The sequence below is a fragment of the Electrophorus electricus genome, chromosome 23 (genome assembly GCF_041902795.1).
Source record: "Electrophorus electricus isolate QZ-2024a chromosome 23, ASM4190279v1, whole genome shotgun sequence".
Lineage (NCBI taxonomy): Eukaryota > Metazoa > Chordata > Actinopteri > Gymnotiformes > Gymnotidae > Electrophorus > Electrophorus electricus.
The window spans coordinates 3450001-3475000 of record NC_137519.1 but is presented as its reverse complement, the minus strand read 5'-3'; the positions used below and the strand labels follow the sequence as shown (position 1 = coordinate 3475000).

Here is a 25000-nt window from a genome sequence, read left to right as displayed (position 1 = left end):
CTCTCTCATCTTGATCTTTGATTTTGCATCCGTAGAAACCCAACGAGACTTCAGAGCTGAGGCAATGGTGGAAGCAAGCTTAATGAAAAGGATTGTGGGAAATGGAGTTCATGGTTTTTGCATGCCGCTAAAGTGCTCGTTCGGTTCTGTTTGTGAGGGCCGCCGTGTCTATGCGTCTCCAGCCAGGTCCGCGGCCTTGATCTTCACTAAGAGTGTCATCGTGCTTTTGTGCCTCCTATTTGCCCTGTGACAGATGTTTTTTTTAAGCTATCCCCTCCGCTGCGGAGCAAAGTAATCTCTAGTTCTGCCTCACCTCCTTCCTCTTTTGAAATCGATGGCCAATTTGCCCCTGATAGATCAATCAAGAGGAAAGAGGCCAAAAAAAAGGGGTTTGGTACCTCCGAAACAAATGAAACACCAAACTCAGAGTGTTTTCGGTTGCCTCGTGCGTGGGAGAGAGCAGTTACCCCACAAATGCGTCCGAATGCCATACGTGAGGCAGACGGGGCCCGGCCCTTGTTAGCGACGCCCGTGCTGACCCTCACACTCTCGCTGTCTCTCTTTGGAAGACTCGTCCTGCCTGTGGGACCAGTTCGCCTGCTCCGGGACCAGATGCATCACGCGGCACTGGGTGTGCGACGGGGAGGACGACTGCGGCGATGGCACTGACGAAAACGAAGATACGTGCGGTAATGCTGCTCTCATCTCTGCATTTCACGCATCACCCGAGCAGAACCGATTTGCGTCTGATTTGCATAGGTGTGCGGAAATCCATCCACATAAAAGAGTGGGGCGGGAGAGAAATTCCGCGTATAATCGCACGTCCCGGCGATGGATACGTCATGGCCAGACTGCCCTCGACGCTGCCGAGACAAAGGTCAAACCGGAGCGGCTTTGAACAAGCAGCTTTTAGAAGTTCATTACTTTTTTTTTTTCCCCCGGAAGACCGGAGTGAGCGAGAGAGCGAAGGAAGGAGAGAGAGATGTGTCTGATACGGCGATTATTTATGTCAGATGTGACAGTTATTTAGAGCTCAACAAAATGAAGGTGATATTAACAAGCGCCCAGCTCAGTTATGTGAGCCATATTTTATCTAGAGCTGCCTGATGTTTCTCACTCGCTCTGTTCTCTCGCTCTCACACACGCTATTTTTCACTCTGTGTGTGTCTCTCTCTCTCTCCCCCCTCAGGTTCAGTGACATGCGCTCCAGGTTTGTTCCACTGTGTGGGTTCCTACGCCTGCGTTTCAGGGCGATGGCTGTGTGACGGCGAGAGAGATTGTCCCGACGGCAGCGACGAACTCGAAGCAGCTGGCTGTGGTAGCGTCCTCTGCACCAATCACACCAGTCCAACCAGCAGATACACAACATCTCACCACCAGATCCAGCTGGCCCAGTAACAGTTTTCCTTATTTTTGGCTTTCGCTATTTAATAGTTAGCAAGTAAATACCTAAAAAAAAAAAAAGGCAGTGTTTTTATTTATCTAATTGATTTATTCATATATTTGGCTGACAGTGCATATGTGCTGTGCCAGTCTGAATAGCCTTTTCTTTAAGGAACACTTACTGCGACTCAAAGGCCAGTCGAGCATTGATTAGGGTGAGATATGCGAGGTAAGGTAACCCCTGCAGGAAGGGAGATCTTTAAGAGCAGGCTTGGTGAAAACCGTCAAGCACCATATATATCAGCCTTTACTAAGCCAGCCTTTACTGAGGCAACCTCCACGGAGGCGGCCTTTACGGAGGCGGTCTCTACGGAGGCAGTTCCTACGGACACGGTCTCTACGGAGGCAGTCTCTTCCTCCGTCAGTTGTCCTCTCATTAGCTTGTCCTGTGCTGTCCACTGAAGCTATTCATGCATGACAAGTGGACTGATTTGGTATAGAATTTCCTTCTCTCTCTCTCTCTCTCTCTCCCTCTCTCTCTCTCTCTCTCTCTCTCTCTCCCTCTCTCTCTCGCTCTCTCTCTCTCTCTCTCTCAGCTCTGAATCACACCTGCTCGAGCGGGGCTTTCCAGTGTCAGAATCAGAACTGTGTCCCTCAGCAGTTTGTGTGTGACCGTGATGACGACTGTGGCGATGGTACTGATGAGTCTCCTGAATGCGGTGAGCATCTCTCTATCTATCTATCTATCTATCTATCTATCTATCTATCTATCTATCTATCTATCTATCTATCTATCTATCTATCTATCTATCTATCTATCTATCTATCTATCCATCCATCCATCCATCCATCCATCCATCCATCTATCTATCCATCTATCTAATGTATAATAACAACTCAGGGTTAACAGTACAGTAATATTTTCTACAACAGAACAAACAGGAACCTGTGTTTCGCATACCAGAGTAGCTCCCTATTCTCGTTGTGAGGGTCCCTTGCTAAACTTGCCTGCGCGGTCACACCACGGATGTGGTTTATGTGGTTACACCAGAGGACGCCGAGATCCAATCAGAAATCAGCAGGCAGCCAAAGGCTGCACACTGAGAACAGCTCACACCTTTCAAAGTGCACGTTCTTTACGTTCTTTTTTGTTTTTGCTCTAATTGTCTCGTTCGTTCGTTCTTTCTTTCGTTCTCAAGAATACCGCCCATGCGGAGAGGCGGAGTTTCAGTGCACAGACGGCCGGTGCCTACCCAGTGCCCAGTGGGAGTGCGATGGCTTCCCCGACTGTCTCGACCAATCGGATGAGCTGCCGTTGAACCCGAAGTGTTCTGCCGCAGGCAAGCCCCTCTCTCGCGCTCTGCACCCTGTGTGATGGACAGGCCTCAGCACTCTAGGGCTTATGGGGTTTGTGGGAACACCTGTTCCTCCATCTCTCTGCCTCTGTCAGCCACCTGGTTTCTGGAGAGGGCCAGACACAGGCTTTTCATCTCTAGAGGTTTCCTGTTTGTTTTGGGTTTTTTTTACTTTGAAGGCTAATAATCCGAGCTGATACAGAAACGCTTGGGGGGAAGTGCCAGCACCCGTGTTTGTGTGTGTGTTTCTATGCAGGTTTGCCAACTCTCACAGCGTCAGTATTTTTGTTCATCTAATTGATTTGCTCATATACTGGCTGACAGTGCCTATGTGCTGTATCAGTCCTGCCAGAGTAGCTTTTTCTTTAAGGAACACTTATTCTGCCTTAATTAAGTTATCTTAGTTCAATAAAGCCCAAATTAAACACTTTTAAATGGCATATTCACTAAGTATTATGCTTTATTAATGACCCGTATCAGTACATTATTGAGGTTTGTTATGTAACAATCATTAATAGTTTCATTATTAATTGTAATAATGCATACTAAACACTTTAAAGCATCGTTATTCAAATTATTGAGCATAAATTATTCAAATGAACATCTAATTAAGATATAATTGGCCACATTTGATTCCTGTCTATTATGGGTAGATTAACTATTTCTTTAACTAGTAATAACTATAACTATAAACTAATAACTATTACTTTAGCACTAGTTACTAATTCACTAATAGCTCAAGGAGTGCGCCGTATTCTAAAGTAGCGTTTGAGATGTTAACGTCCCATATTCTAAAGAAAAACCCTGACAAACATGCCCATGCACTAACGAGCTAACCCTAAAGAGTTACAGGAGACTTTCCTCCCCGGCGGATGAGGCAGGAATGCTGTTCCTTCTGAGGTAAAGTGGATGACTGAGAAAGCTATTTTCACCGCTGCCAGTCCCAACATGGGCCATCACATTTAGCCCATCTGGACCTGTGTCTCTGCCAAAGTTGGCAATGTCATGGCGACCCCATTCCGCAATGTTAACAGCAGCTCAGTATTACTAGAGATGGTTGGGGCTTTATCAGACTGGGGGGGAACGCAAAACATACTTCAAATGGAGCTGAAAAAGTCGAAAAACAGTTGTCTAATCACGGCTTTGTAAATCAGCCGTTCCCCTCGCGCAGGACAGGAGATTATAGTGTCAGCCATTTTGCCGTGGCCCACGAAACATCTCTGCGCCACAATATCTGTAACTACCCCACCAGACTGTGTCCCATCGCGGCGCCGCAGGCGAAACGAATGCGTTGACTGCAGCGGCCGCAGACGGCGGAACCTCTGAAAGACTTTGTGCTTCAACAGCTGAGACCAGGCCTGCCTTGGCACGCTGCCCGCACAGATTATACGAGTGCCGTCTGACTCATGTCATCATCGATTCTTCTTTCTTTTTGTGTGGATTCAGCATTTTAGAAGCATTTCTTGGAACCGTAGCCTGTTTCATTTTACTTCATTTTGCCCACTTTACAAAACAAAGAAGGCGGTGCCGATTAAATGCGGGAAGGAGAAGGCCGAGTCGCGGAGAAGGTGTGGACAGGGAGGGGGTGTGGAGCGAGGTGTCTTTCTTCTGCGCCCGCAGAAACAAAGGACACAAAAGCCGTGGCGCCCGTCACTCGCGGGCACTACCGGAAGGCGAGCGCTTCCCGTGGGCTTTACCCGGGAGGCAAACAAGGCATGAGTCAGTAATCCGGTGATTGGGAGCTGCGATATACGTGTGTATGCGCGTGCGTGTACGGTAGTGGGCAGTTCCCTACAGCATAGCACCTTTGCCACTATTAAATAGCCAGAGATGGTAAATGGTGACATTTTTTTTTATTTTTTAATGTTTTGCAAGGTTTTGATTGCTCTAACCTGTCTGATTTCTTCTAACAGCATAATAAAATGTTTTGAATGAAATCTCAATTACCTGTAAACCCCCCCCCCAAAAGAAAACCTCTGTCTTTTTAATTTTATATATATATATATATAGTGTGTGTGTGTGTGTTCATGTATTGCTATTTTTCTTACCGTGATGTAGCAGGGAAGGTTGCAAGCATGAGTCAGTATTTGCATGTAAGCAAAAAGAGAGTAAAACTGCGTAGCGCGATAACAACCGAAATACATCACCAGGGACACGGCAAAGCAAGTCAGCCGTGGAGACGATCTAGACCTTCACAATAACTGACAATCAACCGGCGAAACGGAGAGGCACATATGCGTGACATGATTAAACTAGACACAGGTAAAGGGGAAAACACTATTAATGGGGTGGGGTCATGGGAACATGTGAGGAATGGAAATGCAGGCCTGAAGCACCTGGAGACAGAAATAAAACAAACGGAAACAAAACATACGCGGAGAGCATGACCACATGGATGAGGGCCCAGAGGAGGGACCGCTACACTTATTTTCCAATTAATTAATTAGTCTAATTTATATAATCATGTATATGAAACAGGTATTCACCCTTGTTTAAACTTTTTACTCTAATTAGTGCCTACTAAAACTCTACTATAACTCACATAAGTGATTAACTCCAAAAGACAATAATTGTTAACTAAAACCAATGGAATGTGATCAATTAAACTGCATGGGAATGTAAATGGTTCATTCATGTTCAATAATTTGCATAACGAGGTCGTAACAAAGTGTTTAGATAATTATTAATGATTTTCACACAACACACCTGGACCTCAGTACCGAAACGGGTCATGATGATTAAAGCTTATTGTATAGTCAATATACTGTATAAAGCATTTATAATGTCTAATCAGGACTAATCTGAGATAGGAGTAAGATCGCCAGTACGCCCCTATAAGTGCTTCTTAAGATAAAGCAGTCTTCCAGCTTGTACTCCAGTTTCTGTAACGGCAAGCATTTTTTGAGTGATTACAAAGGAATAACATGACTATAACACAGGAACAATGTCACGTTGACTGCAGCTGCAATGGGCAGCACAGGTCTCATCTCACTGGTCCATGTTGCTGTGTTTTAGAAAGTTTGTGCAACGGGTCAGTCTTCATGTGCGCCAATGGACGCTGCATACCCCTTGTGAGCGTGTGCAATCTCCACGACGACTGTGGCGACCGCTCCGATGAGAAGAACTGCAACGTCAACGAGTGCCTGAACAGACGCGTCAGCGGCTGCTCACAGGACTGCCAGGACTTGCCTGTAGGATACAAGGTGTGTGTGTGTGTGTGTGTGTGTGTGGGGAGGGATGGCACTGTGTGTGTTGGAGGCCTTTCCCAGGCTAAATCACTGCGGTTTGCTCTATCTCACAGGCTTGAGAGAAAACTCTCACATGCTGTTAACATTTCATGTTTTAATGAAACATTTAGAGCCTGTTGGACTAGCGTGCTGGTCTCAGCCACTGTTGAACCATCCCCTAGTAAAAATTCATAAGGGCAAGAAGACAGCTAATGCAACACAATGCAGGACTAATACACATCAACAGCAGACTGTGTTAACCTCAAACATGGCCTGGTGAGCAAGGTCATGGCCCTGGGGTGTGGGGTCGTTGAGGTGAGGAAGTTTACATGGGGCAGATACAGGTGAACTCCAGATACAGGTGAGCTTATGTGAATCCAAATGCATTAGAAGCATGTTTGAAGAGGCAGGTGTACGTGTGTTATATGAAAGCAGCTATTCACTGTAATAACACGTTACCTGCCGAGGCAGCTGTTCACTGTAATGACACGTTACCCCGCCGAGGCAGCTGTTCACTGTAACACCGCATTACTCCACTGAAGCAGCTGTTCACTGTAATACCACGTCACCCTGCCGAGGCAGTTGTTCACTGTAATAACGTGTTACCCTGCAGGGGCAGCTGTTCACTGTATTAGCGCGTCGCCCCGCTGAGGCAGCTGTTCGCTGTAATAACGTGTTATCCCACTAAAGCAGCTGTTCACTGTAATATCACGTTACCCTGCTTTGGCAGCTGTTCACTGTAATAACGTGTTACCCCGGCAAGGCAGCTGTTCACAGTAATAACACGTTACCCCGCAGAGGCAGCTCTTCACTGTATTAGCGCGTCACCCCGCCGAGGCAGCTGTTCACTGTAATAACGCGTTATCCCGCAAAAGCAGCTGTTCACTGTAATACCGCGTTACCCTGCTTTGGCAGCTGTTCACTGTAATAACCACTTTTGTTTTGCACATCCTGTTTGCATTAATGTTTAGACCAATCTGAGTGGCCCAATCAGTGCTACATTTTTAGTCCACGTTTTATGAAGTAATGCATAGAAGAGGGGCCATCATCGGAGTAATTTAAATCACGTTTTCCGCCGGGTTTACAGGCATCGTAACATGTATACACTACATACACAAACAGGCATGTACGCACACACACAAACACACATACACACACTGCACCAAAGGGGAAAAGTATTCTGGCAGCTGGCAGCTATATCAATAAATAGCCTGGCAACTAGGACAGGCTAGCCTAACACACACACACACACACACACACACACACGTGTAGTCTGTGAGATTGTTCAGGAGGAAGATTGGCAGACAGGACAAGCCAGTTTGGCACGTGTCATGGTAGAGAGCACAGCATTGTGACACGCTGACTTCAGTACCTTCACGCAGCCCAAGGACACAGTGGCTGCTTCTGTCAGCAAGGACTCTCCTTCTCGCCATCCTGTCTCTGCCCAGGGTCTGGCTGAGATGTTACAGCTTGTTACACAATCCACTTAGTTCACTTAGTTTGGTGAGTAAGAAAATACAAAACAAGCGCGTGGCTTTTCCTTTGTCGGCTGCTCGTCTCCGTACTGCAGTGGATGTTGCTGTTAGGTCAGGAAGCTTGCCCAGTCAGTTGCCCTCCGTCCTGCGACCGGTTCCGGTCATGTTCCTCCTTTGCCGGGTTTCTCGCTGCAGTGCACGTGCTGGCCGGGATTCCGGCTGAAGGCAGACGGACGGACGTGCGTCGATGTGGACGAGTGTACGGAAAGGTTCCCATGCAGCCAGCAGTGTGTGAACACCTACGGCTCCTACAAGTGTGTGTGTGTAGACGGATACCAGCGTCTGGACACAGACCCACACAGCTGCAGAGCTGCCTCGGGTACTGTTGCATACATGCGTGCACACACACATGTATACACACATACACACACACACGCACACACACACACACACACACGCACATGCAAACACACACACGCAAACACAAATGGGGCTAAATCCCTGATGTCATGCAAATGTGAACAGAAAAGCACAAGTTTCAGCACATTTGTCAGGGTGGAATGCGAGGTAAACAGATTAGCTTATCAATGGATGGGATATTTTGATGTGATCTGAGAACATATGGCATTTGTCGTAAACATCCATCAAACATACTGGCTCTCACAGAAAGTGTGAAAGTTTGAAGAAAGCTCACAAATGCAAACAGGTTTACGGGGGTATGATTACTATTCGAAGTGTCAGCGTCAGGACCGTCACACACGTTCCATAGAGGAGTGTCTCGAGTGGTTTCAGAGCGGGCTTTTTCAAACGTTCTTCATTTCCAGCCGAAGAGCCGTTTCTGATTCTCGCCGACCATCACGAGATCCGAAAGATCAGTCTGGACGGATCGAACTACACGCTGCTGAAACAGGTGAGACCACCTCCTCATTCTCCGGATAGGACCACACGCACACCACGTCCGCATTCCCACTCAACATGCTTCGTCTTTCAGCCAATCCTGTCAGAGTGCTCCGGAGAGCTTGTCTCCTACTGATGGCGCTTCCTCTTTAACGAACACATGCAGATGCCTTCAGCACATGGAGATTAACATACCGTAGCGTCAGTTCTTGATTTGCAACAGTGTCGCCTTTAAAAATGCCGCAGATGCAGTGAAGAGACAAGCAGAACGGGACCCTTACTATGGGGAAGGCATAGACGCTAAATAAAACGCTAACTAAAATCCCCACACACAGACAGACCGGACACGCTAATTCACCGCAAAACTAAAATAAACAGTTGCCCAACTCCACACAGTAGGGGAATCTAAACATTTAAACAGCAGCGAACATACAGCTGTGGGAAACCACTCGGCATGATGGGAGTCATGATGGGAGTGCCTTCTTGTCACTCTCTGTCTCTCTTGGCCCGGGGTGGACGTCACAATATTAATCAGCACCGTAGGGCGGTTTTTCAGATTCTGAAACGTGTACTGTTAAGGCTGAAGCACTTCTTACAACTAAAACCTGCCTTCTTCATCCTCTGTTTTGAAAAGAAAGCTTCTGAGCACTGCAAATTGAGACCTCGAATTAAAGACCTAAATTAAGGATATACATTTCATTATCAGTTCTCGTTGTAATGTTGTCAAAGAAACTATGTATCTCAGACATGGCATGCATAAAACCAGGAGAAATTAGACTGAAAATAAAGACCTGAGACCTTTGGCTGTATTCTTTGTTAAGTCCATGAGATATTCCTTGCAAAGGCAGTATATCTCAGCAGGATTTCTCTCTTTGTCAAGAGGCTTGTTAGCTAGTAGAAGCTGGCTCTCTCAACCACTGGATTGAAGAATTGAGTTGCTGAGTTTTTAAGGGCCATTTAAAAATGCATGCTTTCACCCCATCAGTCAGACACTTCAGTGCTTTGATTAAACTAGCTGGATGGGCAAATTAAATCTGGACTTAGCAGGGCGTGCAAGATTGTGCATGTGTGTGTGTGTGTGTGTGTGTGTGTGTGTGTGCTTACCCATGTGCACTTTTTATGTGTGTGTGGAAAGATAAAATCTAATGCCTTAGTAGTGAAGAGTGTAGTAGATGTAGACAGATTGAGAGGCTGAGGGTGTGATACTGTGTGAGTGTTTGTGTGTGTGTGTGCGTGGAGGAAGAAAAAAATATTATATCAAACTTTATATCAAATCACATTTAAAACATTCATACTGTACATAACAATACTCAAAAGAGGCATCACTTAGAAGAGGGTGTTCTTTAAAAATCCAATCTTCCAAACCACAAAGAAGGTTAGAGAGAGAGAGAGAGAGAGAGAGAGAGAGAGAGAGAGAGAGAGAGAGAGAGAGAGAAAGCGAGCCTGTACTCAGTTTGTGTCTACACTTCCTTTTGAAAGTATGTTTAAGTATACATTTTAGAAATATGTCTGCATCTACATTTGGAAAAATATATAGGAAAGTGTTACATTTTGATGTGTCAGAAGTTTAAGCACACCTAATAATCACATGTCTAGCCATTGTTCTTTGTACTTACTGCTTTGTGTTTTGGATCTATGCCTGGTTACACTGGTTTTGCCCTTTTATCAGGCCCTTGTCAAGTTCACCAGCTTGGTCGTTATTGGTACTGAACCTAGCCTCTTTTTAGACTGTTTTTGGATTGTTTTTTTTTTTTTACTCTGTTTTTGGATTCCCTATGAATGGGTTCATTAAATCTTTTACATTTGACCTCCCTTGAATGTAATGTAATTGTATCCACTTCTGCACACATTTACATTTATGGCATTTAGCAGACGCTCTTATCCAGGGACTTAAAAAAAGTACTTTGTCATTTACTCACAGAATACAACCTAGCCAGTAGAGTAGGTTAGAGTCCAATATACCAATGAACTAGAATACTGTTGATATACAGGGATCACTGCTGATACCTGGAAGTACAAAATGCTTAAGGTCTATCTTAGAAGATGATAAGTGCTATAAACAATAAGTGCTAGAGTCTGACAAGACATCACCACCTTATGGAGACGGCAGGATATGGGTCTGTACCAGACACGCTAGCAGCCCAGGGCCCGTCACTGGATCAGCACCACCTGTGCCTTCAGTCCTTAGTGCAATATGGTAGAGGAATTGTCGAAGCAAACCCAGTGACTGACCGTTCCGGTTCACCCTGTAACAGAACTAACGCGTCACCTTTCGTCTCGGACATCTGGCGAGGTGAGCGCTCCGCATGCCGCTGGTTTTTCTCCCCTCAGCTCTGACCTCCTCTCCTGCACTGCTTGACAAATACGGCAGCCCATCTGGCTGTCAAAGGTTTTTTGCTGCAGAGTTCTGTACGCTTTGTTCGCCGACAATGTGGGATGTGGGAGAGCATTAGATTGGACCAACGCTGTTTGGAATCGAGGAGAGATTGTCAGAGACTATAATCATTTTACTACCCAGTTCTGTTCTGTTTTTGACCACCTCTTTAGAAGCCAAAGTTAGCGGTGAACTCCTTTTTTTCTAAAGCAGGGCTCATGCTCAGCTTCGGACTACATACTTCGATTTCATACCTTAGCAGCTGGAACGAGGCCACCTTGTTAGTCGTTTACTGCCTGGGTGTATGTCCTGAAATGGTTACTGAACTCGCCTGTCTTAGATGTTGAAGAAGCTCTTGCACCTCTCTATTAATTTGGTACCACCTCCTTCACTAAAAAGCGGGTACTACTCGCTCACGGCTACCAAAGTTGTCTGCGCTACACGTGGGAGAGACTGAGGAGATGCAGTTCGACAATCCGCTTCTGACTGCTACAGAGAGACAATGCAGATATCGTCTTGGGCTGTGTGTCTGTTACGGAGCGTCTGGACATGTACTCTGTGAATGTCCTACTCGTCCAAATAGACGTCAAGCTGTCGTTTTCCACACCTGACATGCTGAAGAGTCCTCGCCCGCCAAGATGATGACTAAGCCATCCTGTTCTCCAGTCTCTCATCCGTTCCTCCTCGATACGGAGGTTCTCCACTACAGAATGTTGTGCTATTTTATCTTGATCAAGTTTGGAAACGTTTTCGTGATCACCGCTTAGTTACAGCCTCCATGTGTGCAGCAAGCCCAGCAAGAGCGGACAGAGAGGCCTGCCGCGCTACCGCCCAACCGTCCTGGTGCCGCGCTACCTCCCAACCGTCCTGGTGCCGCGCTACCGGCCAACCGTCCTGGTGCCGCGCTACCGGCCAACCGTCCTGGTGCCGCGCTACCACCCGGCCGTTCCAGTGACTGCGCTGTTGACCTGGTAGAGGGTGGTGTAGCTACCAGGACACACCCTTGCCCCCTGTCTGTCACTGAGAACAAGGCTACGGAGGACTGTGCTACACAAGCCCCAGCTCAGGGTTGTGTCAGGCATTCCAAGTCCCCAGGCAGCTGCCGGATATTTTTATCATCCAGAAGAACGGTGGGCTCTACCCATGCATAGATAACAGGGGGCAGAATGAGATGACCATTAAGCATCCCTGTCCACTGAAACTAAGCTGGACCTCAGAAGTGCTTACGACCTGTTGGATTTAGGGAGGGTGGTGAGTGGAAAATGGCTTTTATCACCACGTCTGCACACCCCAGGTTATGCCACATGGCCCAGACAGCCTCCTTTCCAGGCCTTTTAAAATGACATTTTTGGGGACATGATAGGGAGGTTTGTTGTGGCTTACAGGGTTGACGTTCTTATCTATTATCCCACACTTTTGGAATCATGAAAGCCATTCTGCAAAGGTCGCTGCAGAATAACTTAGATGTGAAAGGGGAGAAGTGCGCATTTCATCTGCAGCGTACCTCCTCTTTAATGTATGTCAGCTCCACATGTGTCTGTAAAGAAGACAGGAAGGTGGAGGCAGAACGAGATACAAGTCAACGACGTCACTTCCTGCAAGATACCGACCGCGTCTCCATCCTCCCTTCCATGTGTCGCTCCTTAAGCCATGTGGTGCAGGTCCATAGTGGGTACTGAAGATGGTCCCCATCCCTTGGAGATTGACAGCTTAAACAGTACACAAGATGCTGGACATCAGGCGTCATGGTGACGAGATCCAGAACCTCCTAGATTGGGAGGTATATGGTCCTGAGAAGTGCTGCTGACCTCCACGAAGGGAGATCCCGGATCCGTCTCTCCTCCCGAACATCCACAGAGCTCACCCTGAATGAATGAATTCATTACATTTTACATTCAGCCTGCCCACTGAGACTGACAATCTTTTTATACTTACTCTTTTCCTTAAAATGTGATAATTCTACTTAATTACATGTTCATCTTTTAATGCTTACCTTACTATTTTAAAAGCACAAATTGGAACTGCTGAGAGATTTTTTACAGTAAGATCCTGGATTAACCAGATTTTAAATCATCCCGTCTAGAAGCAAAAACCGGAATTTCTTAAAACGATCAACTATCAGGACATTATTTTTCCGCTAGAAGCACGGAGTCGGTCGGCTGGAGACACTCACTGTCCCTCAGACCACAAGGAAACCCTCCTAACTTCTTTCAAACACACCAGCGTAAATCATGCCAAAGACTTGGGAGGGGACATTGTCCGGTATAAGGAGAGCTTATTACCTCACGTACCTTTACTTAACAAAGAACTCACCCATGAGAGTTAAATGAGGAGTTATTGACTCTCACAGTGACCTTTATATATGTGCACCTTCTTCAGACTCCCCCTCCTATAATGAGTTTTCCCACAGTCCCCACACTGAAAGCAGCGATTTCCAGGCAACATGCTGCTATGTGGAGATTTTAATGTCAGGGCAGGGCTGGAACCTGATATCATTGATAGAAATGGAAGCAGCCACATTTTAAGACTTCCCTATACCTGACCCTCAGGGCAACAACAAGCAGTAACCCCGACGCTGTGGTACCTGAGAATTTTGAGGAGTTAGTGCAGTTCTGTGTAGGCCCGTACATGCTTAGGGGTCAGATTCTAGGAGACACCACGCCCGGGTCACTTACTACTCAGCTCTCGGGTCTATTGTAGTCGACTACAGCATTAACATGGACCCCTCCACATTCACTGTCAGACCATAGTCACCTATATCAGACCACGGCCAAATTAATGCTTTCCAAAGGAGAATTACACAATTACAGAAATCAAAGGAAGGTTTCAAACTAATTCCAATCAAATCGTTACAGATGGACTTCCAACCAGTGCAATCAGTTCTGTGGAGCTTGCTAACCTTATGAACACTTTTCTAATGACAGTTCCAACCTCACAAGAAAGTTCTGAACCTGGAAGTAAAACAAATAGAAGACATTTAAAACAAATCCGCAATCAAAGCAAACTTAGCTAAAACAGAAACATTAGCAAGGAGACCACAGAAAGAAACATGGTTTGATAAGGGGGAGGGAGGGAATGAAATGCGAGGGGGCTACCATGCTGTCCTCCATGGCTCAACAAACAAGGACGCACAGTCGAGACGCTGAGACACAGGAGACGCACAGTCGAGACGCTGAGACACAGGAGACGCACAGTCGAGACGCTGAGACACAGGAGACGCACAGTCGAGACGCTGAGACACAGGAGGCGCACAGTGGAGACGCTGAGACACAGGAGACGCACAGTCGAGACGCTGAGACACAGGAGACGCACAGTCGAGACGCTGAGACACAGGAGACGCACAGTCGAGACGCTGAGACACAGGAGACGCACAGTCGAGACGCTGAGACACAGGAGACGCACAGTGGAGACGCTGAGACACAGGAGACGCACAGTGGAGACGCTGAGACACAGGAGACGCACAGTCGAGACGCTGAGACACAGGAGACGCACAGTCGAGACGCTGAGACACAGGAGACGCACAGTGGAGACGCTGAGACACAGGAGACGCACAGTCGAGACGCTGAGACACAGGAGACGCACAGTGGAGACGCTGAGACACAGGAGACGCACAGTGGAGACGCTGAGACACAGGAGGCGCACAGTCGAGACGCTGAGACACAGGAGACGCACAGTGGAGACGCTGAGACACAGGAGACGCACAGTCGAGACGCTGAGACACAGGACAGTAGCGGTAACACCTGGGGCGTCTTGTACACGCAGCAGCGAAGAAGCAATGCACTGCGCTGGACGAGGGTTCCCGAGGGCTTAAGTAAAGCACAAACTAAAAAGGCAAACGAGGGGCATTTGAAAGCAATCAGGGGATTGGGAACGGGAAAGGTGAATTGCCTGTGTGTGTGTGTGTGTGTGTGTGTGTGTGTGTGTGTGTGTGTGGCAGTGGGCGTGTCGCTCCAGCTTGGTGCCTGGCACACCGTGACATAAGGGATGTCAGATTGTGAGAAAAGAGTTCAGAGAGCTATCCAGGCAAAACCACAGAGAACAAAAAGGTTGAACTAAGACAAGAATATTGCGAAACACGTATGCAATAACAGAAATAAAACCCAAAAAACATAACAACCAAACCCTTAAAGAATTTAAAGGTTCTATCCATCATAACACAAATAAAAAACAGGACATACCAATAATGAATGGAGATACATGGAAAACTTACTTTGGAAATTGATTCAAAGGAGTTTCCTCAAAAAAATCAGACAACGAAAAATCAGACAACGAAAAACATGTACAAACTAAATTAAAACTTTTTCGAATCAGCCTTCAGAAGAAACCAAAACCCTCTTGATCATGTATTGACCCCCAAATAATTGGCAGATACACTCCAAAACCTAAAATCAAAGGAAGCACGTGGCCCTGACAGCATTAGACGGTGAAAAACAGCTCTCCTGACCTTCACGGGGCCTTTACTAAAACTCTTTAATCTGGTTCTTCAAGCTGGCTGCTTTCCTGAAGCCTGGAACACAGGGCTGATATCCACAATCTATAAAAGTGGAGACAAGTTTGACCCTAGCAAACTACCGAGGCATCCTATGTGAGCAGTAATCCTGGGAAGGCTTTCTGCTGTATTATTAATGCCAGAATACAGGCCTTCCTTACCGAATATAAGTCAAATTAGCTTTTTATCAAAACATTGCACTACAGATATTGTATAGTATACAGCTACAGATATCATATTTACACCCTACACCTTAATCAGACAGTGTATCCCCCAAAGAAATAACAGTAAACTATTTCCATGTTTTGTTGATTTCAAAAAAGATTTTGAATGATAAATAAATATTTGGCAGCAAAAGACTTTCTTCCCTGAAGGGTATGGCGTGAGTCAGGGCTGTAGCTTGGGTCCAATGTTGTTCAGCATTTATTTAAATGAGCTGGCGGTGTTACTGGAACAATCTTTCAGCCCTTGGACTCACCCTAAACAATAAAGAAGTGAAATTTCAACTGTTCCCCAGAGGGGGCTAACAGCAGGAAAACAGGCACCTTTTTCCTCTAGCAAACTCCGCCCTGGAGCATTCATTACGTTATGAATACCTCGGACTGAATATTAGCACCTCAAGAAACTTTGATCTGGGAGTAAATGCAGTAAAAGAAAAAGCCCAAAGAGCTTTCTATGCAATCAGGAAAAAAAAAACTCCACAATAGGCATCCCAATTCAAATCTGTCATAAAGGTTTTGATAGCGTTATCGTACTATATGGAAGTGGGGAATGGGATCCACTCAGTAAACATCCTCTAGCTGGGAAAAGAATCCCACAGTCCAATGCTGAATTCTGCAGAAATATAAATATAAATATAAAAGTTCAAAGAAAAAAAGCTACTAATGCATGCAGGGCAGAATTAGGCCAATTTCCATTGATTTTACACATTCGTAAAAGAGCTCTAAAATTTTGGCTGCATCTAAATTCTAGTAATGAAAATAAAATATGGAGCATTTCAAATGCAAGAGCTCAGCCCTAAAGCCAGTCCCCTCTGCTGGTCCCCTCTGCTGGTCCCCTCTAGCAGTGCCCTCTGTCAGCTGGTACTGAAACTAACTAACCTACTGACCCCTAACACACGGCCGCCAAAGTCCAATCAGAGTTAACCAAACTATCAGACAAAGCAAAGGAGCCCGTCTGGAACACTGGGACAAAAAGTGTAAATTACTGACCCACTGGGCCCTAAACAGAGAATACAGATTAGCAAAATATCTCTACACCATCAGAGATCCACAGCAGAGACAGACCTCACCAAGTACAGGCTCAGCGACCACAATCTGGCTTTGGAACCAGGCAGATGGAAAAAGAATCCCGGCTGCCCAGAAAGAGAAGACTGTGAGAGCCGTGAGGTCAAGACAGACAAGCACTTTATCCCCCACTGTGAAAAATTCACACAGATTTGCCAAATACTGCCAAATTTTGAAATTCTCTCCCAGTCTAAGAATATACAAATTGTCATTGGAGAAGGAAACACCTGTAAAATGTGTCAACATGTCGCTGCCTGAGAGACAATGTGTATCACAGTCTGTACTAGTACCCCCACCTTCGTAGTTACCTACGTACTCTGAATATATTTAGTGGTATTATTACTGGTTTTGTTCAATATATTGTTTAAACATAATAAAAGACTTTTAATGTTTTATCATTTTTGTTACTTTTACTCGACTTTTAGAACCATTATCATCGTGTTCGGCACCAAACTAACTGTGGCAAAACCGGATCTGATAGAGAGAGAGCGTATAGAGAGAGAGAGAGAGAGAGAGAGAGAGAGAGAGAGAGAGAGAGAGAGCAAGAGAGAGCGAGAGAGAGAGAGCGAGCGAGTGAGCGAGCGAGAGCAAGTGTAGAGAGAGACAGAATGAGACAGAGTGAGTAGAGAGAGATGGATGGTAGATATTGTAGTCTGGGGGCTATAGGTCATATCCTGTACTGGTTTGGTTTGTTTTTGCCTGTCTGCTATCCTGCTTCTATGCAGAGATGTCCTTTCAGGCATGCTTTACAGGTGTCATGTTCCATTTTCCATTGCTGCTGCCTATTACCGTACTGGCGTCGAACAGGCAGTGTGTCAGTATCAGTTCAGCTGAGTGATTTTATGTGATACTGCTCAATGAATTAATGATCTGTGGGGAACAGCATCTTGTTACAGGAGGATGAGCCAATTAAATAATTAGCAGTTATGACTCCAAAATGTGCAACTCGTGACTCACTCTCTCTCTCTCTCTCTCTCTCTCTCTCCCCTCTGTTTGCAGGGTCTCAGTAATGTTCTCTCTCTAGACTTTGACTATAGGAAGGAGCTGATCTTTTGGATTGACACCAGTAGACCCAGTGGACGCCGGATAAACAGGATGCGGCTCAATGGGAGTGATCTCAAGGTAGTGTGTGTGTGTGTGTGTGTGTGTGGGTGTGTGTGTGTGTGTGTGTGTTTGTGCGCGTGTGTTGCCAAGAGCAGAGAGAGGACACGGTGTCCTAGTGTTACGTTGCTTATTTGCTTTTGCGTCAATATGTCCCATATCGCCACAGTGACGCTCTGGCCGTGCCAGAATAGAGCAGTGCAACAAACTAGTCCCTGCCATGGGGAGCGAGTGCTTCGGGCTGGGCTAGGTCCGGGAAGTGCTGTAGCAGGCATTGTTGTGGTATCATTTGCCCTCACTGGGTCACTAATAACCCGAGCATGGGATGTCCCGCTCCAGGATTGGCCAGTCCAGGTTTGTCACCGGTCCCTCTAGCTCCACTCTGGCACCTCCCACCAATAAACCACATCCACCACTTATCAGAGAACTAATCAGAATCTACATGCACACCCATCAACCTCCAGCTCTAATTTGTTAAGTCCCACCAGTTCTCTTGTGCTTTTCCAGGCTGTTTCTCATCCCTGTTGCTTTTCTACCCATTTTCTCGCCATTAGCGTGTCAACAAGGTACTGATTGATTGGTGACTGCTCTGCAGTTTCATGGCTGCTTGTTTCAGCGGCCTCGTGGTTGGCTCCAGTGGCACATAATGGCGTAGACCCAGTAAACCACAGCCCGTGACTCCAACGTTAGTCACACCTCTCCTCTCCTTTAGTTTTGCATAAACTAAAACTAACGCTCGACAACCCATTTCCTGGTCAGGCTTGACAAAGTACGTTCTAGACCCAGTGGCACGGGAGGGGAATTACAGATCTGTTACGTCAGATCCATTAAGTCTCCCAAGTATTCAATAGCGTGTGAAATAGCACCGCAGTCGTAATGAACCCTTATCAAGCCTAAAGCGGAATGTCTCACTGTAGGCTGCAGATAATAGAGATTGACAATAATAAATATAATGGCTGACTTAAGAAACATGAGCTCAAATAAAGTGGTGGTTTCCTGAATGGTGCTGATTGTGAAAATCGAGCCTTTGATATCTTCAGATCAGATTCGAAGTTTGCTGCAATTTTTACGTAATGTGAGTATGTCCAGAGTCCTGATGGCCAACCTGCTGGCCTCGTGCACGATTACCTAAAGCTACCAAATCCAGCTGCAGAAAAACGTTTCCCGCAATGTGAAAAAAGTGAAAAAAGAGCTGTTTCTATTGTGAGGAGCAAGAAGAGGGCACACACAGCTCAAAGATAAATTGATTAAAGGATTTTGGTTATATACCAGCTGGGGATTGCATTGTTTATGCCAAACAGGGATTTATCTCAAAACATTACAGACATTGAACTGTTAAGTAAGGGTGTTTTTAAGTCTTATACTGCAGGCATGGGGAGGAGGGGATTTTGGAACTTGTGATAATTAGCGATGCCGGGGCGCTCTTAGCAAAGGGCTTATCCTCATTTACATTTTGCTGGCTAAAAGAGAATAGAAGAAAAATATATTCCTGCAAACCAGGAATCTCAGGAAGTGTTTCTGGGTTCGTACACTGATATATATTTTTTTAGCTGTGCTTGTTTGTTGCCTGCCCTGTAACCCTTGATAATTTAATATGCTAAACACAACCGTTTACATTTTTTTTTCCTTTCAAAAAAACAGGTGACCATTTTAATTGTCTTTCAAGAGCAGCCCGCAAAGAGAAAATGGACTCTTTTAAGCCCATAACCTACTTGATCGGCCATAGGGGTCACTTTTTGCTTTAGTTTTAACTCAAGATGAATACGAAATAATGAGGAATGTCAGGGCGTTCTGTTGTAGCTGGTGAATCGTATTTTTAAATTAATCAGTTTTCTGGTCAATTTAACATAGAGCTTAAAATTGGGCGTGCTGGTTTGGGGTGGGGGGTGTAATCATATGGTCAAAATGATCACTGTGGCCTTTTGAGTTTGAAATATTAAGAATATCCTTTATATTCTTCATACTACTGATCACATAACAATACCAGACTAAAATATGCACTAATATAATAAAATCTGTAGATCAAGGATCGGTAGACATGGTAGGTTGGGGGTGGGGGGGTGGAGTGTTCTGTCAAAGCAATTACATCTCAAAATGTCAAAACAATATGACCAACATGGCCAGTGTAGTGTTTAAGAAAATATGATGGCTTACTAGCAACAGACCAGGCTACTTTGTATTTCCACTGTACAGTAGTTCCACACACCTGTGGTTCCACACATATGTAGTTCTACTGTGTAGTTCCACACATATGTAGTTCTTCTGTAGTTCCACACATATGTAGTTCTACTGTGTAGTTCCACACATATGTAGTTCTACTGTAGTTCCACACATATGTAGTTCTACTGTGTAGTTCCACACATATGTAGTTCTACTGTAGTTCCACACATATGTAGTTCTACTATATGGTTCCACACACATGTTCTTCTATTGTAGTTCCACACATTTGTAGTTCTTCTGTAGTTCCACACATTTGTAGTTCTTCTGTAGTTCCACACATATGTAGTTCTACTGTGTAGTTCCACACATATGTAGTTCTACTGTAGTTCCACACATATGTAGTTATACTGTGTAGTTCCACACATATGTAGTTCTACTGTAGTTCCGCACATATGTAGTTCTACTATGTAGTTCCACACATATATATTTCTACTGTGTAGTTCCACACATATGTAGTTCTACTGTAGTTCCACACATATGCAATTCTACTGTGTAGTTCCACACATATGTAGTTCTACTGTAGTTCCACATGTATAGGTCCTCATTTTTAAGGCGTGTTTAAATGGTTTAAACTCTCTTCTGTTTCCTGTCCACTGCCCAGCCCCCTTTGGTGGACAGCCTGTGAATCACGTAGTGTTGTTCTGCTGTTCATGAGCACTGCAGACTTCCAGAGACTCGTAACTCTCCTTTCTCGTCCCTTCCATTTGCTCCCTTGATCTCCAGGTGGTCCACAGGGCATCTGTGCCCAGCGCGCTGGCCGTGGACTGGATCGGGAAGAACCTGTACTGGTGTGATGGGGAGAGGAAGACCGTGGAGGTGGCGAAGGCCAATGGCCTGTACCCGACTGTCCTCCTGAACTCCGGGCTGCGAAAGCCGTCTTCGCTGGCGCTGGACACGTTGACAGGGTACATAACACAGCCAGTCCAGACCATCCAGGCAGGCCTAACGTAAAGCCTCTCGGATTCGGGCTTGCCATTGGCAGCAATTTCTCACTTACCGAAGTTAACGAAAAAAAACAAAACGAATCAGCCGATCACTTGGCAACAAATCAGCGCATTTAGGCACGTAGACATGGTCAAGACGACTTACTGAAGTTCAAAGTGTGTAACAGAATGCAGAAGAAAGGTAATTTAATTGACTTTGAACGTGGCATGGTTGTCAGTGCTAGACAGAAACTGTATTTCAGAAACTGGCGTGAACAACATGAAAGCACAGAGCCATCCTGCCTTGTGTCAACAGTTCAGGGATGTGCTGGTGGTGTAATGGTCATATTTTCCTGGCACACTTTGGGCCCCTTAATACCAACTGAGCATCGTTTAGACGCCACGGCCTACCTGAGTATTGTTGCTGACCAATACTGAAATATATATAGCCAAAGAAGATTTCCAGACACGAAGAAATTTCGTTCGGAAAACATCCTTCATCAGCTGTGCAAGCGAAGGTCTTCTGAATTTGTAGGAGGAATCAGTTTATATTAGAAAAAGTGTGTGTATATATATATATATGCTGACTTATCATCCCACAAATAAAACAGTGGCTGGTATTAAACTTCCAGGATGATGCAGAGACCAGGTAGCTTTTTAAGGATCCTCCACTAATCTTCCACAGACGAGACAAAAATATCAAAGACATATCAACGAGTGAGACAAATGATCATTCAGATAATAACTGTGTTACTGCAGCCTACAACCCATCTAGATGTGCTACATCTACATTTATTAGCCTCTAAAATAACTGGCGTGAAATAATCAATCATCATCACCCATCCCTGCTCACACATCACTGTGGGAGTTTGTCTACTGTGTTACCTGTAAGAGATGTAATCAGCTTCATATTGGAGAAACCAAGAGAAGTCTCGCTGGTCTGTTTGTCGAACACATTCAGACCATCAGAATTAAAGATTTGTCATTTCCAGTGTCAAGGCATTTTAATCCTAATGGACACTATTATTGACATATCTGTTAGCATTGCCAGTTGTTGCCATGGCAGCAATGAAGTTAGGAAACTCTAAGAAAAATATCTGATCTACACTCTTGAAACTTAAACACCCCATGGACTGAATGTTATGATTTAAACATCTAATTTTTCACATATAAACTGGTTCCTCCTACTACTAATTCAGAAGCACTTTGCTTGCACAGCTGATGAAGGTTCCTCTGTCCAACTGTTCAAAACATCCTGTTTCTCTGAAAACTCTGTGTGCTTTGCTACAATTTTTGAATCTCTCTTTGAATCTCTGAAGTACATAAGGGTTAGATTATGCAAGTATACCCTTCAGTATCCCCCACTACTTGCGACCTCATAGTTATTATTTCGATTCAAAAATACAGCTGAGCAGTGCTCAAAAGACAGCATACATACAAATACAGTTGACAAAACAAGTGGGGTATGAATGCTGCAGGCCAGCTGTTAGCCAGGCACACAACTCACGCATCTCACAGAAACCACATACAGAACTTTTCCCTTTCTGGCTAAGATTTATAGACGGAGTAGCTTCTATTCATGTCCATCTAAGTTGTAGTCGTCACTGAAGTTAGCTGGCTAAGGTAGCATGTGTTTAGACAGTGATGTTTTACTAACAACAGTTTTGCTACTAGTTGTGAGCTATAGATCTCTTCAGCCTGTCTCCAGAAGAGGCACACAGGCACATAGTGGGTTCCTGCAGCCATGGTGATGAGTAGTTTCAAATAATACCACTCGGGTAGAAATGCATCATTTAGCAAGCAAGAACAAATAAAGTACACACACACACACACACACACACACACACACACACACACACACACACACATATATATATATATATATATATATATATATATATATATATATATATATATATATATATATATAGTGCCACACAAGCCCTGCTAAGAGGGGAAAATTTTTTTACATTATATATATATATATATATATATATTTATATATATGATCATTTAAATTTGTGAGGATATGAAGTAAATTATCGTCTTATTGCTTTCTGTCACATACCACTGGAGCAAATGAAGAAACATTCGGCTATGTGACCTACACTACACAGTTGAAAACCCTGACGAGCCTCTACATAAGTAGAGCAGATAAACACAGAACTTCCAGTGTCACAAGACATAAAACAAAACCTCCACTCACGGACTCCGGCTGAGACCCACTGAATTTAAATTGCTTAAAAAAAATGTATTGTTGGCATAAACACAAACAGCTGAATAGCTAAACATTTGATAATTATAGCAGTGTGTTCATGTGTGAACCAGCCTGTGCTGTTAAAAGCTTTAAATTGTTAACTACTGGGGAACTATACTTGAAACAGAACGTGTTCTTTTCCAAGACTAACATTCATTATCTTTTCCGCTCTCCTGTGGAGCTGTAAGTCTCACGTGGGATACTTCATAGCTAAATTTGCAAATTTGCAACACAATATTATTGTGTGCAGCGATAATGCCGGACACGGTAATTGCCAGCATATACTCAGACACACAGCAGCGTGATCCGCGGCCTGAACAAAGCACAGTCCACGTGTGAGACTGCAGACGAGCGCCCGGCGTGTCTTATGCTCGCGTAGGTACGCTTTCTGGATCGACTGCTGTGAGCATGCACACATCGGCCGCATGGGCATGGACGGGAGCAGGCCCCGGGTCATCGTGGACACGGCGGTGCATGCGCCGTCGGCCCTCACCATCGACTACATCAGCCGGAGGATCTACTGGGCGGACGAGAACCACGTGCTTTCCTCCGACATGGACGGCTCCAGGAGACACAAAGGTAAGCTTGGGGCGCATCAGCTCCACTCCAGCGTGGCGGTAATGAGCTCGTTGGGCCCGTTATGGGGCATTTTAAACATTTTAAACTGTGTTAAAATATTATACATGCACCGGCGTCTTTTGTTGGGAAGTAGAGCAGGGGATGGGGTGGGGTATGGAGAGGGAGAGAGAGATGGAGAGACATACGAAGGGAGAAAAGAGAGACCAGCTGACAGCACCCCACCTCTCTCAGCATCCGACCTCGTCTCGTTTTTCGCTTGAAGTTCCTACCGAGGGCACGGGAGGGGTGACCAGCCTCGCCCTGTTTGAGGATTTCCTGTACTGGAGCGACCAGAAGACCAAAACGCTGAGTCGCGCACACAAAACCTCCGGAGCCAGACGCTCGGAGCTCCTCAACTCCTGGCAGACCATCCGCGACATCAAAGTCTACCATCCCCTCCGCCAGCCAGATGGTAGTTACTACACGTGGAATTTTCTTGTATTTATTTGTTTGCTTGTTTAAGCTGATCTGCTGACAGATTTGCGTAGGGCCTTTATGATCGTTTTGTGTGTGTGTGTGTGTGTGTGTGTGTGTGTGTGTGTGTGTGTGTGTGTGTGTGTGTGTGTGCGTGCGCTTGCGGCAGTTCCGAAGCACCAGTGTCAGGTGACTAACGGAGGCTGCAGTCACCTGTGTCTGCTGTCTCCGGGCGGAGGCTACAGGTGTGCATGCCCCACCCACTTTTATCTGGCCAATGACAACAAGACCTGCCTCTCTAATTGCACTGCTAGCCAGGTACTAGCCCCAATTATGTCATGTCTGCTAACATGATGCAGTTATTTTCAGTGGCTAAGTCATTTTAATGGATCTTTGCCTGTATCTCCATATTTTGTGTGTGTGTGTGTGTGTGTGTGTGTGTGTGTGTGTGTGTGTGTGTGTGTGTGTGTGTGTGTGTGTGTGTGTGTAGTTTCGTTGCGGTACAGATGAGTGTATTCCTTTCTGGTGGAAATGCGACACAGTGGATGACTGTGGCGATGGTTCAGACGAACCTGCAGACTGTCGTGAGTAATACCTGTAACACGCACAGAAAAACCCATTTATTCAACGTCAGTAACCACACAGCCCAGCGAAGCACGTCAGTAACGTAACAGCTGTTGCGGATTGCAGTAACGGCCGCAGCAAGAACAGTTCAGCTGAGTCAGTGCAGGCGAGTAAATGTCGTCCCAGAGAGAATAAGAGCAGTGTGGATACCAGCATGGATACCAGCATGGATACCAGCATGGATACCAGCGTCACACCAAACCTCAACATTCCAACCAATCACAGCCAGTCGGTCTGACATACTGACCAATTAAACATCATTTCTGCCATAATCATGCAACTCTGTTTTTTGTTTTTTTTTTCCCTTTCAATTTATCGGCGTTATTGTATGCAGCATTAGAATGCCGCAATATGCTG

General features: G+C 45.4%; 1 protein-coding gene across 10 annotated transcripts in view; it reads left to right on the top strand.

Moving 5' to 3' along the window:
• lrp1ba (low density lipoprotein receptor-related protein 1Ba) overlaps window positions 1-25000 on the top strand; it is a 227484-nt gene that overhangs the window by 151729 nt on the left and 50755 nt on the right. For all 10 annotated transcript variants that reach the window (XM_081706083.1, XM_081706086.1, XM_081706085.1 and 7 more), the window contains 13 exons: window positions 570-689; window positions 1190-1318; window positions 1980-2102; window positions 2583-2723; window positions 5754-5941; window positions 7636-7819; window positions 8265-8350; window positions 17486-17608; window positions 20531-20712; window positions 23367-23566; window positions 23829-24017; window positions 24189-24337; window positions 24510-24603. In XM_081706083.1, the coding sequence (XP_081562209.1) occupies window positions 570-689; window positions 1190-1318; window positions 1980-2102; window positions 2583-2723; window positions 5754-5941; window positions 7636-7819; window positions 8265-8350; window positions 17486-17608; window positions 20531-20712; window positions 23367-23566; window positions 23829-24017; window positions 24189-24337; window positions 24510-24603 (1908 nt within the window). The remainder of the gene's footprint in view (window positions 1-569; window positions 690-1189; window positions 1319-1979; window positions 2103-2582; window positions 2724-5753; window positions 5942-7635; window positions 7820-8264; window positions 8351-17485; window positions 17609-20530; window positions 20713-23366; window positions 23567-23828; window positions 24018-24188; window positions 24338-24509; window positions 24604-25000) is intronic.